General features: G+C 41.2%; 1 protein-coding gene across 1 annotated transcript in view; it reads left to right on the top strand.

Moving 5' to 3' along the window:
- The window catches only part of IFI16 (interferon gamma inducible protein 16), a 39,980-nt gene that overhangs the window by 6,779 nt on the left and 18,624 nt on the right, over positions 1-14,577 (top strand). The window contains exons 5-7 of the mRNA XM_008984687.5: positions 1,055-1,477; positions 3,290-3,484; positions 11,698-11,865. Of these exons, the coding sequence (XP_008982935.1) occupies positions 1,055-1,477; positions 3,290-3,484; positions 11,698-11,865 (786 nt within the window). The remainder of the gene's footprint in view (positions 1-1,054; positions 1,478-3,289; positions 3,485-11,697; positions 11,866-14,577) is intronic.

Below are 14,577 nucleotides of genomic sequence, written 5' to 3' on the forward strand. Positions count from 1 at the left end.
ATTAAAAGTGTTCTATTGCAATTCAAGGAGACCGAGATGTTCAAGAGAAAAGATACTGAAGGCAAGCCAGTGTGAGCCCCAGGTTTCTGTTAGTATGCTCGCTGTGGGAGCCCTGACACTGAGAAAGGCTATGGTGGTGGGAATGACACTCTGCAGTGTCTCCGGCCTGAGCCTACTGGGATGATGGCATCCTGAGGGGTTTAACATATTCTCACCTGCTGTAAGGTAACTGAATCTTAGGCGGGGACACTGTTAGGTGTGCTCTCAAAATTGCCTTGTCTACACTGCTGCTAACTGAGCACTCTTAAAGTCTATAGTTTGTGGTAGGCACCGCTTTTCATTTTAGGTGTCATTTAACTTTGTCTATTTTTAGGCTTTAGCACTTTAAGCTGGCAAGAGAAATAGTATAATTCATTATTTCATTCTAAAATTATTTATTTATTTATTTTTGTTGTTGTTTTTGAGACGGAGTCTTGCTCTGTCACCCTGAAGTGCAGTGGTATGATCTCAGCTCACTGTAACCTCCACCTCCTGGTTCAAGCGATTCCCAGCCTGCCAAATGGCTGGGATACAGGCACCTGCCACCACGCCCAGCTGATTTTTGTATTGTTAGTAGAGCCAGGGTTTCACCATATTGGCCAGGCTGGTCTCAAACTCCTGACCTCAGGTGATCCACCCGCCTCACCCTCCCAAAGTATTGGAATTACAGGCGTGAGCCACCGTGCCTGGCCCTAAAAGTTATTTTAAGGTACTTCATGACACTGTTTTTAGTATCCACTGGTCTTGTGATGCTCTTACGCTTTACTTCTCAAGGGTGATTCTGTTTAGAGAAAGATTGTCTTTTCACCATATGGTCTCCTCTATGACTTCCTCTTGCTATTATACCAGTTTAAGATATCTTCTGCCCTGGCTAGCCATCCCTCTCTACCCTGACTTCAGCTCTAAACATCTGTGCAAGTTTTGGGACCCCGTGTTATCACTGAGGTCACCGAATAGCCGTTCTGTATTTCTGAGTTAGACATTTTTCTTTGTTCTCCTATGCTGTCATACACAGAGCCCAAAAACAGTGGCCAAACGTCCGGTACCTGCCAAAAGAAATATTCCCCAAAAGGGCCCAGTGATAGTGAAGGTACTGAGTGCAACAAAGCCATTTGGTTACGAGACCCCAGAAAAGGAGCAAAAAATGATGTTTCATGCTACAGTGGCTACACCGACACAGTTCTTCCATGTGAAGGTTTTCAACATCAACTTGAAGGAGAAATTCAGTGGAAAGAAAATCATCGCCATATCAGATTATTTGGAATATGATAATCTCCTAGAGGTCAATGAAGGATCTTCTGTATCCGAAGCTGGTCCCGACCAAAAGCTTGAGATTCCGAATAAAGTCATCAGCAGAGCAAAGGAAACTCTGAAGATTGATATTCTTCACAAACAGGCCTCAGGAAATACTGTATATGGGACATTTACACTACATAAGGTAAGTCCTTTTCATTGTTTGTTTCATTTTTCCACCAACACCTGACATTAAAAGCCTTGATATGTGAGATGAACTTTGCCTATAAACTGGACGTTAGAGGCCAGGACTCTCAAGACTAATGACAGGTGGATAAAGCCTTCTCTGAAGTTAAGACTGGGATTGGGGGACCTGTTAATGTTTCTTTCCCATGTTCTCCTTCCCAGAGCTTTAAACTTGAGTCTTTACAATGATTGAGAAACCTTAAGATTTTATCAGTTGTTATCATCTATGCTAAGTCACAACGACCAAGGACGGTGTGAGGCCTAGATCCATACACACATAATACTAAGTGTATCCCTTTGACTATTATCTCTACTATAGTAAAAATCACATTATTTTCATTTTGATTAAGTATTGTCCTCCAAGGCTTGAGTTCTGGTTATGACAGAGCAAGAAAGGAATTGACTAATCATGCCTGAAAAACATTTGCAGACAGTAAGTAAGACAGTGTTCTGAGCAAGTCAAACTAATTCGTCAAAAAGAAATTGAACAATTGAGAAATATGAATTTTGATGATACTCAGAAAATCGGGTAATCTAAATTTGTCATTTATATATAAGCAACCAAAAAATAGAGCACAGAGTGCTTTTCCTGATATGTTCTGTTCAAATTCATGAAACTAGTTAGCATGAGACTTTCAATCCCCAGCTCCAAAAAAAATCCATCCTCTGCTATTGATTCAAGCAATTTCTTATCTGATCGATAGTTCACTCATTATATTGGTTTCCTAGAACAACTCCTTTTGTTTTTTTTGAGACGGAGTTTGGCTCTTGTTACCCAGGCTGGAGTGCAATGGCGCGATCTCGGCTCACTGCAACCTCTGCCTCCTGGGTTCAGGCAATTCTCCTGCCTCAGCCTCCCGAGTAGCTGGGATTACAGGCGTGCACCACCATGCCCAGCTGATTTTTTCTGTGTGTATTTTTAGTAGAGACGGGGTTTCACCATGTTGACCAGGATGGTCTCGATCTCTTGACCTCGTGATCCACCTGCCTCAGCCTCCCAAAGTGCTGGGATTACAGGCTTGAGCCACTGCACCCGGACCTAGAACAACTCCTTATTTAACCTGCATTACTTTCTGTACACACTCTAGAAGAGATGATTTTTTTTTCATATATATATATATATATATTTAATAAAGATGGGTTTCGCCATGTTGGTCAGGCTGATCTTGAACTCCCGACCTCAGGTGATCTGCCCGCATTGGCCTCCAAAGTGCTTGGATTACAAGCGTGAGCCACCACGCCCAGTGAGATGATTCTTATGTACCGACTTCTAGAATGATGAGTAATGAGCAAAAAGCTGGAATGGTTGAGCTCAAGGACTTGGGTTCAGGACGGGGTCCAAATATTGGAAGAGACTCAGAAAATGCAGACGGTAGAAAAAGTAATTAGAGAGTTACTAGAAGCTTGCTTTTTCTTCCAGATACCTCATAATTCACTGAATACGTAGTTGTAGCAGGGTCTGAGGCCCCAAAAGGCTGTCAGGGGTTTCAGATTCTTGTGTATCAAGGCGTGTTGGGAAGTATAGCTGCCCTGGAGGTGAAAACAATAGAAACTAGAAAGAAAGCTCAATGTTCTAGAACTGTTATGTGAAAGACTTAAACAAAAAGGATGCTGAGGGAGGGCTGTCTGCCAAGATCTGGCCTCAGGTATATACATATCTGTATAGAAGTTGCTGTCCTTTATCTCGCTTAACTCTTACAAGGGAGTTTATTCTATATGTGGTTGTTATTAATTACATTCTCAGGAACAGAATATTGATTTTCTGTTACAGAAAGAAGTAAATCAAAAACAGAAGAGTACAACCTATGAAATTGAGGATGACAGAGGAAAAATGGATGTAGTGGGGACAGGACAATGTCACGATATCCGCTGTGAAGATGGAGATAAGCTCCATCTTTTCTGCTTCCGACTTAGAAAAAAGAACCAGATGTCAAAACTGATTTCAGAAATGCATAGTTTTATTGAGGTGAGAATTAAATAGGTAAATATTAGTTTTCCAAAGTGGAAATGATTTGCTTTAAGTTTTGGGAAGAACAGACTTGTGGGTGTTTATTTTTTTTTACAAAGTCCAGCAGAAGGCATGAGAAAACAGATGCTATCCTTGTACTTACATTTATTTTACCTATTTATTTATTTGGATGGAATGATATGATAGGAAGGATACAATTTTTTTTTTTTTTTGAGACGAAGTTTTGTTCTTGTTACCCAGGCTGGAGTGCAATGGCGCGACCTCGGCTCACTGCAACCTCCGCCTCCTGGGTTCAGGCAATTCTCCTGCCTCAGCCTCCTGAGTAGCTGGGATTACAGGCACGCGCCACCATGCCCAGCTAATTTTTTGTATTTTTAGTAGAGACGGGGTTTCACCTTATTGACCAGGATGGTCTTGATCTCTTGACCTTGAGATCCACCCTCCTCGGCCTCCCAGAGTGCTATCATTATAGGCGTAAGCCACTGTGCCCGGCCCAGGAAGGATACAATTTTTAAAAGAAAGAAAAGCTGACCTTAATTGAAAAAAATTAAACTCTGAGTTTTACATAAACTTTTAAGTGATTGTAGGGTTGGGATTTAAAATTACGTGTTCTCCATTTGAGGACTAGAAATTGTTGTGTGTGTGTGTGTGTGTGTGTGAGACACTTTGTAGTTTGTAACATTAAAATACACGTGTATTTAGTGATCCATAAAATTGCCTAGCTTGAAAATTAAAATTATTTGCAAAGATCAAAATTATGTTTCACAGGCAAAGGTTTATGCAAGGAAGCTCTCCAATTTGTTAATTTGAATTCAGATATTCACTTGTTAAGTTTCCTTACAGTACATGATTTTATACTGTTGCCATTTTGAATGTTTTTTTTTGTTGTTGTTGTTGTTACAAATGGTAGCTTTGTTTAGGAACATAGTAGTTCAGCTAAATTATTTTAGTAATTACTTTTTTTTTATTGTACTTTAAGTTCTAGGGCACATGTGTAGATCTTGCAGGATCGTTGCATAGATACACACATGCGATGGTTTGTTGACTCCATCCTCCCGTCACCTACATCAGCCATTTCTCCCAGTGTTATTCTTCCCCAACCTCCCCGACCCCCACTGCCCCTCCCCTAACTCCTCTCCCCCCAACACACCCCAATGTGTGATGTTCCCCTCCCTGTGTCCATGTGTTCTCACTGTTCAACACCTGCCTATGAGTGAGAACATGCAGTATTTGGCTTTCTGTTCCTGTGTCAGTTTGTTGAGAATGATGATTTCCAGATTCACCCATGTCCCTACAATGGACATGAATTCATCATTTTTTATGGCTGCATAGTATTCCATGGTGTATATGTGCCACATTTTCCCTGTCCAGCCTATCATTGATGGGCATTTAGGTTGATTCCACGTCTTTGCTATCGTAAACAGTGCCCGCAGTGAATATACGTGTGCATGTGTCTTTATAACAGAATGATTTGTAATCCTTTGGGTATATACCCAGTAATGAGATTGCTTGGTCAAATAGAATTTCTATTTCTATGTCCTTGAGGAAGTGCCACACTGTCTTCTACAATGGTTGAACTAATTTCCACTCCCACCAACAGTGTAAAAGTGTTCCTATTTCTCCACATCCTCTTCAGCATCTGTTGTCTCCAGATTTTTAATGATTGCCCTTCTAACCAGCGTGAGATGGTATCTCAGTGTGGTTTTGATTTGCATTTCTCAACTGACCAGTGATGATGACCTTTTTTTCATATGTTTGTTAGCCTCATAAATGTATTCTTTTGAAAAGTATCTGTTCATATCCTTCCCCCACTTTTGGGTGTGTTCGTTTGTTTTTTTCTTGTAAATCTGTTTTAGTTCTTTGTAGATTCTGGAAATTAGCCCTTTGTCAGATGGGTAGATTGCAAAAATTTTTTCCCATTCTGTTGGTTGCTGGTTCACTCTAATGATTGTTTGGTTCTAATGGCTGTGCAGAAACTTTAAGTTAAATTAGGTCCCATTTATCTATTTTGGCTTTTGTTGCCGTTGCTTTTGGTGTTTTAGTCATGAAGTCCTTGGCTATGCCTATGTCCTGAATGGTATTGCCTATGTTTTCTTCTAGGGTTTTTATGGTGTTAAGTCTTATGTTTAAATCTTTAATCAAACTGGAGTTAATCTTAGTGTAAGGAACAGGTCCAGTTTCAGCTTTCTGCACATGGCTAGCCAGTTTTCTGAACACCATTTATTAAATATGGAGTCCTTTCCTCATTGCTTGTTTTTTCTGGGTTTGTCAAAGATCAGATGGTTGTAGATGTGTGGTGTTTCTTCTGGGGTCTCTGTTCTGTTCCATTGGTCTACATCTCTGTTTTGGTACCAGTACCATGCTGTTTTGATTACTGTAGCCTTGTAGTATAGTTTGAAGTCCGCTAGTGTGATGCCTTCGGCTTTGTTCTTTTTGCTTAGAATTTTCTTGGCTATGCAGGCTCTCTTTTGGTTCTACATAAAGTTTAAAGTGGCTTTTTTCAGTTCTGTGAAGCAGGTCAATGGTAGCTTGATGAGGATAGCATTGAATCTATAAATTACTTTGGGCAGTGTGGCCATTTTCACAATATTGATTCTTCCCAACCATGAGCATGGAATGTTTTTCTATTTATTTGTATCTTCTCTTATTTCCTTGAGCAGTGGTTTGTAGTTCTCCTTGAAGAGGTCCTTTACCTCCTTTGTTAGTTGTATTCCTAGCTATTCTATTCTCTTTGTAGCAATTGTGAATGGGAGTTCGCTCTTGATTTGGCTCTCTTTAAGTCTGTTATTGGTGTATAGGAATGCTTGTGATTTCTGCACACTGATTTGTATCCTGAGACTTTGCTGAAGTTGCTTATCAGTTTCAGATTTTGGGCTGAGAGGATGGGGTCTTGTAAATATACAATCATGTCATCTGCAAATAGAGACAGTTTGACTTCCTCCTTTCCTATTTGAATATGCTTTATTTCTTTTTCTTGACTGATTACCCTGACTAGAACTTCCAACACTATATGAATAGGAGTGGTGAGAGGGGGCATCCTTGTCTACTTCCAGTTTTCGAGGGTTGTGCTTCCAGTTTTTGTCCATTCAGTATAATATTGGCTGTGGGTTTGTCGTAAATAGCTTTTACTGTTTTGAGGTACGTTCCCTCAACACCTAGTTTATTGAGAGTTTTTAGCCTAAAGGGCTACTGAATTTTATCGAAGGTCTTCTCTGCATCTATTGAGATAAACATGTGGTTTTTTTTTCTTTGAGATGTAGTTTCGCTCTGTTACCCAGGCTGGAGTGCAAAGGCACAATCTCGGCTCACTGCAACCTCCGCCTCCTGGGTTCAGGCAATTCTCCTGCCTCAGCCTCCTGAGTAGCTGGGATTACAGGCACGCACCACCAAGCCCAGCTAATTTTTTATATTTTTAGTAGAGACAGGTTTCATCACGTCTACCAGGATGGTCTTGATCTCTCGAACTCGTGATCCACCCGCCTCGGCCTCCCGAAGTGCTGGGATTGCAGGCGTGAGCCACCGCGCCTGGCCCTTTCATATGGTTTTTGTCTTTGGTTTTGTTCATATGGTGGATTATGTTTATAGATTGGCTTATGTTGAACGAGCCTTGCATCCCTGGTATGAAACCTACTTGATCGTCATGGATAAGCTTTTTGATGTGCTGTGCATTCAGTTTGCCAGTAATTTATTGAAGATTTTTGGATCAATGTTCATTATGGATATTGGCCTGAAGTTTTCTTTTTTAGTTGTGTTCTGCCAGGTTTTGGTATTAGGATGATGTTGGTTTCATAAAATGAGAGGGAGGATTCCCTCTTTTTGTATTGTTTGGAATAGTTTCAGAAGGAGTGGTACCAGCTCCTTTTGTATGTCGGGTAGAATTTGGCTGTGAACTCATCTGGACCTGGACTTTTTTTGGTTGGTAGGCTATTAATTGCTACCTCAACTTCAGACCTTGTTATTGGTCTATTCAGGGTTTCAACTTCTTCCTGTTGAAACCCTGGGTTTCGATTTGGGAGGACACAAGTGTCCAGGAATTTATCCATTTCTTCCAGATTTACTGATTTATGTGCATAGAGTTGTTTGTAGTAATCTCTTGATGGTAGTTTGTATTTCTGTGAAATTGGTGATGATATCCCTTTTATCTTTTTTTTATTGCATCTATTCGATTTTCCTCTCTCTCTTTTTTTTTTTGGAGACGGAATTTTGCTCTTGTTACCCAGGCTGGAGTGCAATGGCGCGATCTCGGCTCACCACAACCTCCGCCTCCTGGGTTCAGGCAATTCTCCTGCCTCAGCCTCCCGAGTAGCTGGGATTACAGGCACACGCCACCATGCCCAGCTAATTTTTTGATTTTTAGTAGAGACGAGGTTTCACCATGTTGACCAGGATGGTCTCAATCTCTTGACCTCATGATCCACCCGCCTCGGCCTCCCAAAGTGCTGGGATTACAGGCTTAGCCACCGTGCCCGGCCTCTCTCCTTTCTGTTTTATTAGTCTGGCTAGGGGTCTGTCTATTTTGTTGATCTTTTCAAAAAACCAGCTTCTGGATTTATTGATTTTTTTTTGAAGGGTTTGTTTGTGTCCCTATCTCCGTCAGTTCTGCTCTGATCTTAGTTATTTCTTGTCTTCTGCTACCTTTGAGTTATTTGATCCTGCTCCTCTAGCTCTTTCCATTTTGATGATAAGGTGTTGATTTTAGATCTATCCTCACTTCTCTTGTGGGCATTTATTGTTATAAATTTCCCTCTAGACACTGCTTTAAATTGGTCCCAGAGATTCTGGGACATTGTGTCTTTATTCCCATTGCTTCCAAAGAACCTCTTTATTTCTATCTTCATTTCATTGTTTATCCATTTGTCATTCAGGAGCCAGTTGTGCAGTTTCCATGCAGTTGTGCAGTTTTGAGTAAGTTTCTTACTCCTGATTTCTGAGGCTTGGCACGGTGGCTCAAGCCTGTAATCCCAGCACTTTGGGAGGCCGAGGTGGGTAGATCACGAGGTCAAGAGATTGAGACCATCCTGGTCAACATGGTGAAACCCCATCTCTACGAAAAATACAAAAAAAATTAGCTGGGCATGGTGGCGCGTGCCTGTAATCCCAGCTACTCAGGAGGCTGAGGCAGGAGAATTGCCTGAACCCAGGAGGTGGAGGTTGCAGTGAGCCGAGACCGCACCATTGCACTCCAGCCTGGGTAACAAGAGTGAAACTCCATCTCAAGGAAAAAAAAAATCCTGATTTCTGATTTGATTGCACTGTGGTCTGAGAGACTGTTATGATTTCCATTCTTTTGCATTTGCTGAGGAGTGATTTACTTCCAATTATGTGATCGATTTTCGAGTAAGTGTGATGTGGTGCTGAGAAGAATGTATATTTTGTGGATTTAGAGTGGAGAGTTCTGTAGATGTCTATTAGGTCTGCTTGGTACTGATCTGTGTTCAAGTCCTAGATATCCTTGTTGATTTTCTGTCTTCTTGATCTGTTTAATATTGACAGTGGAGTGTTAAAGTCTCCCACTATTAATGTGTGGGAGTCTAAGTCTCTTAGTATGTTGTTAAGAACATGCTTTATGTATCCGGGTGCTCCTGTATTGAGTGCATATATATTTAGGCTAGTTAGCTCTTCTTGTTGCATTGATCCTTTTACCATTATGTAAAATCCTTAGTGCTTCCTTCAGGAGCTCTTGTAAGGCAGTTCTGGTGGTGACGAAATCCCTCAGCAATTGCTTGTCTGTAAAGGATTTTATTTCTCCTTCACTTATGAAGCTTAGTTTGGCCAGATATGAAATTCTGGGTTGAAAGTTCTTTTCTTTAAGGATGTTGAATATCGGCCCCCACACTATTCTGACTTGTAGAGTTTCTGTGGAGAGATCTATTGTGAGTCTGATGGGCTTCCCTTTGTGGGTGACCCGCCCTTTTTCTCTGGCTGCTCTTAGGATTTTGTCCTTCATTTCAACCCTGGTGAATCTCAAGATTATGTGCCTTGGGGTTGCTCTTCTTGAGGAATATCTTTATGGTGTTCTCTGTATTTCCTGGATTTGAATGTTGGCCTGCTTTGCTAGGTTGGGGAAGTTCTCCTGGATAATATCCTGCAGAGTGTTTTCCAGCTTGGATTCATTCTCCTCATCATGTTTAGGTACACCAATCAAGTGTAGGTTAGGTCTTTTCACATAATCCCATATTTCTTGGAGGCCTTGTTCATTTCTTTTCACTCCTTTTTCTTTAATCTTGCCTCCTCATTTTATTTCATTGAGTTGATCTTCAATCTCTGATATCCCTTCTTCTGCTTAATCCATTCAGCTATCGAAACTTGTGTATGCTTCAGGAAGTTCTCATGTCGTGTTTTTCAGCTCCATCAAGTCGTTTATGTTCTTCTCTAAGATTGTTATTCTAGTTAGCATTTTGTGTAAACATTTTTAAAGGTTTTTAGATTATTTGTGTTGGGATGGAACATGTTCCTTTAGCTCAGAGAAGTTTGTTATTACCCACCTTCTTAAACCTGCTTCTGTCAATTTGTCAAACTCATTCTCCATCCTGTTTTGTTTTCTTGCTGGTGAGGAGTTTTGATACCTTGGAGGAGGAGAGGCGTTCTGTTCTTTGATGATTGCATCTTTTTGTGTTGGTTTCTTCCCATCTTTGTGGATTTATCTGCCTTTGAAGTTGGTGATTTCAGATGGGGTCTCTGAGTGGGTGTCGTTTCTATTGATGTTGAGGCTATTTCTTTCTGTTTTTATTTGTTTGCTTTCCCTCTAACAGTGAGGCCTCTCTGCTGCAGGACTGTTGGAGGTCCACTCCAGATCTTGTTTGCCTGGGAATCACCCAGCGGGGCTGCAGAGCAGTGAGGATTGTTGCCTGATCTTTCCTCTGGTTGCTTTGTCTCAGGTTACCCACCAGGTGTCAGCCTGAGCTCTCCTCTGTGAGGCGTTTTATTGGTTATACAGGGGCAGGGAGCTGCTTGAGGAGGCAGTTTGTGCCTTGTCTGCCTGCAGAGGTACTTCTGGGCTGCCTCGTACTCAGCCCAGTTGCTGGGTAGACTTTCACACTTCGGGCACTCACAGTTTTTCAGCTGTCTCCTGGAGCCTGCAGCAGCAATCCACTTCCTTCAAAAGTGCCATTTTGAATGTTCTACTCACATTTATATAGAGAAACGTATTAAGATATATTAAGAGAATTATGTTCCTCATACTTTCAAAAGGATACAAAATTCATGCTAAAAAAATAAAATATTTGAAGAAATTAGGAGGGTGGGAACCAATCTAACACAGTGGTCAAAAGCAAGGGCTTTGGAGTAGGATAGATTTGGTCCACATCTGGCACATTCATTTCCTGATACTGGGAAAATACCTTAAATGTTTCTCATAAGATTTGTTTAAAAATTAAATGAAGGGCCGGGCACGGTGGCTCACGCCTGTAATCCCAGCACTTTGGGAGGCCGAGGCGGGTGGATCACGAGGTCAAGAGATCGAGACCATCCTGGTCAACATGGTGAAACCCCGTCTTTACTAAAAATACAAAAAATTAGCTGGGCACAGTGGCGCGTGCCTGTAATCCCAGCTACTCGGGAGGCTGAGGCAGGAGAATTGCCTGAACCCAGGAGGCAGAGGTTGCGGTGAGCCAAGATCACGCCATTGCACTCCAGCCTGGGTAACAAGAGCAAAACTCCGTCTCAAAAAAAAAAAAAAAAAAAAAAATTAAATGAGATAATGGATATACATATCGTATTCCATTGCCTTGTATATTATGGGAAATCAATATGCAATAGGTACTATTGCTCTTAGCAAGATAAAGACAAACATTGGAAAGATTTCTAGGTGGAGAAAATGTTACATGCAAATGTTAAAAGTGTGAAACAGAATAGTGAGTTATATATAACAATGGTGTATGTAGAAAGCTATAGGGAAATGATGCAAGCCTGGTAAAAAGCAGCCCTCCAGCAAGCTGGCTTTTGTCATAAAGATAGAAATGGAGTCTCCAATGTAAAAGCATCAGTAAGTAGATATTGAAAGATTTTAGGAAGAAAAATGCTTGATCATTTCACATTTTAGCAAAAAAAAAAAAAAAATCTGATAATTGCCTGAAGGGATACATTAGAGAGACCATGTTTGGAAGTAATGAGACCTATTAGAATCTAATAAAGGATGGTATTCTCACAAATGAAAAAGATGTGCTTCCTCTAATATTGAAAACCATTAAACAGAAAATGAATACTTTCAGGTAAAGAAAAAAACGAACCCGAGAAATTATGCCCCCAAGAGCATGAAACCACCTCAGGAGCAGAGTCAGCTTCTAAATACTTCAGAGGCCAGCACAACCCTCCCTGAGAGCCATCCTCAGACTCCTCAGATGTCACCAATAACCGCACCCACAAGTTCCGTCATCAAGGTACAGTTTCCTGGTTCCCATGCCTCCCGTCTCCCAACCATAATTTACAGGGATTTTTGGACTGTTGCCGTAATCTCTGTGTATAGTCTCGGTATGAAATTATGCCACTGAATTATTTATTCATTTCATACAGTGAGATAGCATGACGTCATAATCTTTACTATCTAAAAGGCATTAGTTTATATAATGATTGCTGACCTCAAGAGGATTACTATCTTGTATTGCTCCGGTTGTAGAGGGGATAAGGGCCAGATAAGCAGAGATGAAGACAAAAATGTGTTCAGATGCTACATTCCAGTTTCTTTTACCCATTTCCCCTTTGTTTACTTGTAATATTTCTGATTTTATTTTCATTGTTCCAAGTTTCTACCCACATTACATATTTTGACACATGCTATTTTCTTGATGGTTATCTATTTCTCCAAACTCATCATTGGTGGGAATCTCAAGTTTTGTTTTGTTTTTGAGACGGAATTTCGCTCTTGTTACTCAGGCTGGAGTGCAATGGCGAGATCTAGGCTCACCACAACCTCTGCCTCCTGGGTTCAGGCAATTCTCCTGCCTCAGCCTCCTGAGTAGCTGGGATTACAGGCATGCGCCACCATACCCAGCTAATTTTTGTATTTTTAGTAGAGACGGGGTTTCACCATGTTGACCAGGATGGTCTCGATCTCTTGACCTTGTGATCCACCCGCCTCGGCCTCCCAAAGTGCTGGGATTATAGGCATGAGCCACTGCACCCGGCCGAAAAAGTAATGTTTATATATGGCTTTAGATTAGAAGTTTATATATGCCGCGTCAGTAATTTATTTATTGCTTGTATAAAGGTTGCACACCCCATGCTTTGCAAACCTTCTGATAAAAAACGTGGCCATGGGTGATCAGAATGTGTTCTAATAAGTAAACCACTCTCCAGTAGTAGAATGTTTTCATTTGCATCTCTAACAGAGTATATTTTCTGTATTAAATAACTGAATGCCAGAAGTGGTATAGCTGTGGAAATTAAACTAATATTAATAAATATTAATTTTACAAAAAAGGTAAAATATAGTGAAAATAAAGGAAGTTATACTTCCTTGCCCTTGGTACAGGGTATTTAAAAAAAATCACTTACTTGGTAATGCCAAGGTAAATTCTTGAATATTTCTAAATATATTTGAGAACCTTGAAGCATTCTAGCTGGCTGATGCAGACTACAAAATAGCAGAATTCTGTATCTGGAATTGTGGATTTCATTTATTTATTTATTTTAAAAATTTTTTACTTGGCCCTGTTCTGCGTACTGTTTACTGATAAGCAGGGAACACAAGGCAAGAAAATTTCCTGCAGTTACAAAGCTCAGATCCCATGAGGGTAGGAAATGAACAGTAAAAACATAAACAATGAATACTTTCAGACAGTCATAAGTAAATGACAAAAAATAAAACAGCATGATTAAATGAAATGGGACTGAGAGGCGCCGCTTGGATGGGGTAACAGGGGAAAGCCTCTCTGGAGTGATCTCCTTAGAGCTGCTATGTAAGTGACAAGCAGGTACCAGCCACAGAAAGCCGTGAAAGAAGAGGGTTGAATGATGCAGTTTTCATGATTTGCTCTGTAGACTGCTTTCTTGAGAGGTGTAGTTGTGTGTTCAGTGTTCCGGGTCTCACTGAGCATGTCTGAAAAGGCCACTTTGCAAATAGAGCTGTGCACTATTACCTCTTGTTTTGTCTTTGTTTTTAGCTCTTTCCAAAAAAAGATTGATGGAGACTGCCTGCATGAGCACTGGCTTATCTGGGATACAGGGCAGAGAGTCAGCATAGATTTCCATGATCTGGGAGAAAATTATCCGTAGAGCATGAAAACTCACCATTCATTCCTCAATCTAGTTCTTACCCTGCTGTTCTGACCCCAGGAGGCCAGAATACTTATTCACCGGGGCCCAGAATCTCCGCCCACCTGTCACGTGCTAATACAGGGCATGGGGCGCAGGAGGCTCCACGTGGCTAAGGCGCAGCGCCCCGAGGCCGGGCTGAGGGGTGAACGCGGGGGCAGGGGGCCCAGGGCCCCGGGCTGAGGGGAGAACGCAGGGGCCCCGAGATGAGGGTGGGCGCGCCGCCCAGGTGCCGGGAGCAGAAGCGAATTGTGGATTTTAAAGAATCTTTCTGGCAATGTGATGATCAAAATATCTAAAGCAACATAGAGCTGGGTTTCCTGGAGACTGAAGAGCTCCGAGAAAGAGAAAGAGTAATTTAATCAAATAAAATGTATGTGATTAAATTTCTCACCGGTAATTAAGTATATTCATTGAGACCCTACTAGATTCTGTGGTTTTTGATATTTACAAGGTATATGTTCAAGAAATCCTTCCTGACTCAAGAGCATTACTGTCTTCTGTTGGTCCAGGTGTGGAGAGAGTTGGCGGGGGGAAGTAGCTAGATGAAGCAAGATGAATACAAGAATGTGTTTTTTATCTATATTCCAGTTACCTTTCATTCTTTCACTTCATTCATGACCACACTCCACGTTTTATTTTAATCCGTCCATGCTCTTTCCCAAATCAGAAGCTTTAACATAGAGATTACTCCCTTTGCTGGGATCACTTTTCCAGGCTCTTCTCTAACCCAGCTTTCCACAGGTGATAGCCTAAATCCATTCCTAGGGAAAGTGCTCATTGGTACCCACATTTCAGATTAGATGAGATCCTCCCGATTGTTGGTTCTTTCTGGCCCT

The sequence above is a fragment of the Callithrix jacchus genome, chromosome 18 (assembly GCF_049354715.1).
Source record: "Callithrix jacchus isolate 240 chromosome 18, calJac240_pri, whole genome shotgun sequence".
Lineage (NCBI taxonomy): Eukaryota > Metazoa > Chordata > Mammalia > Primates > Cebidae > Callithrix > Callithrix jacchus.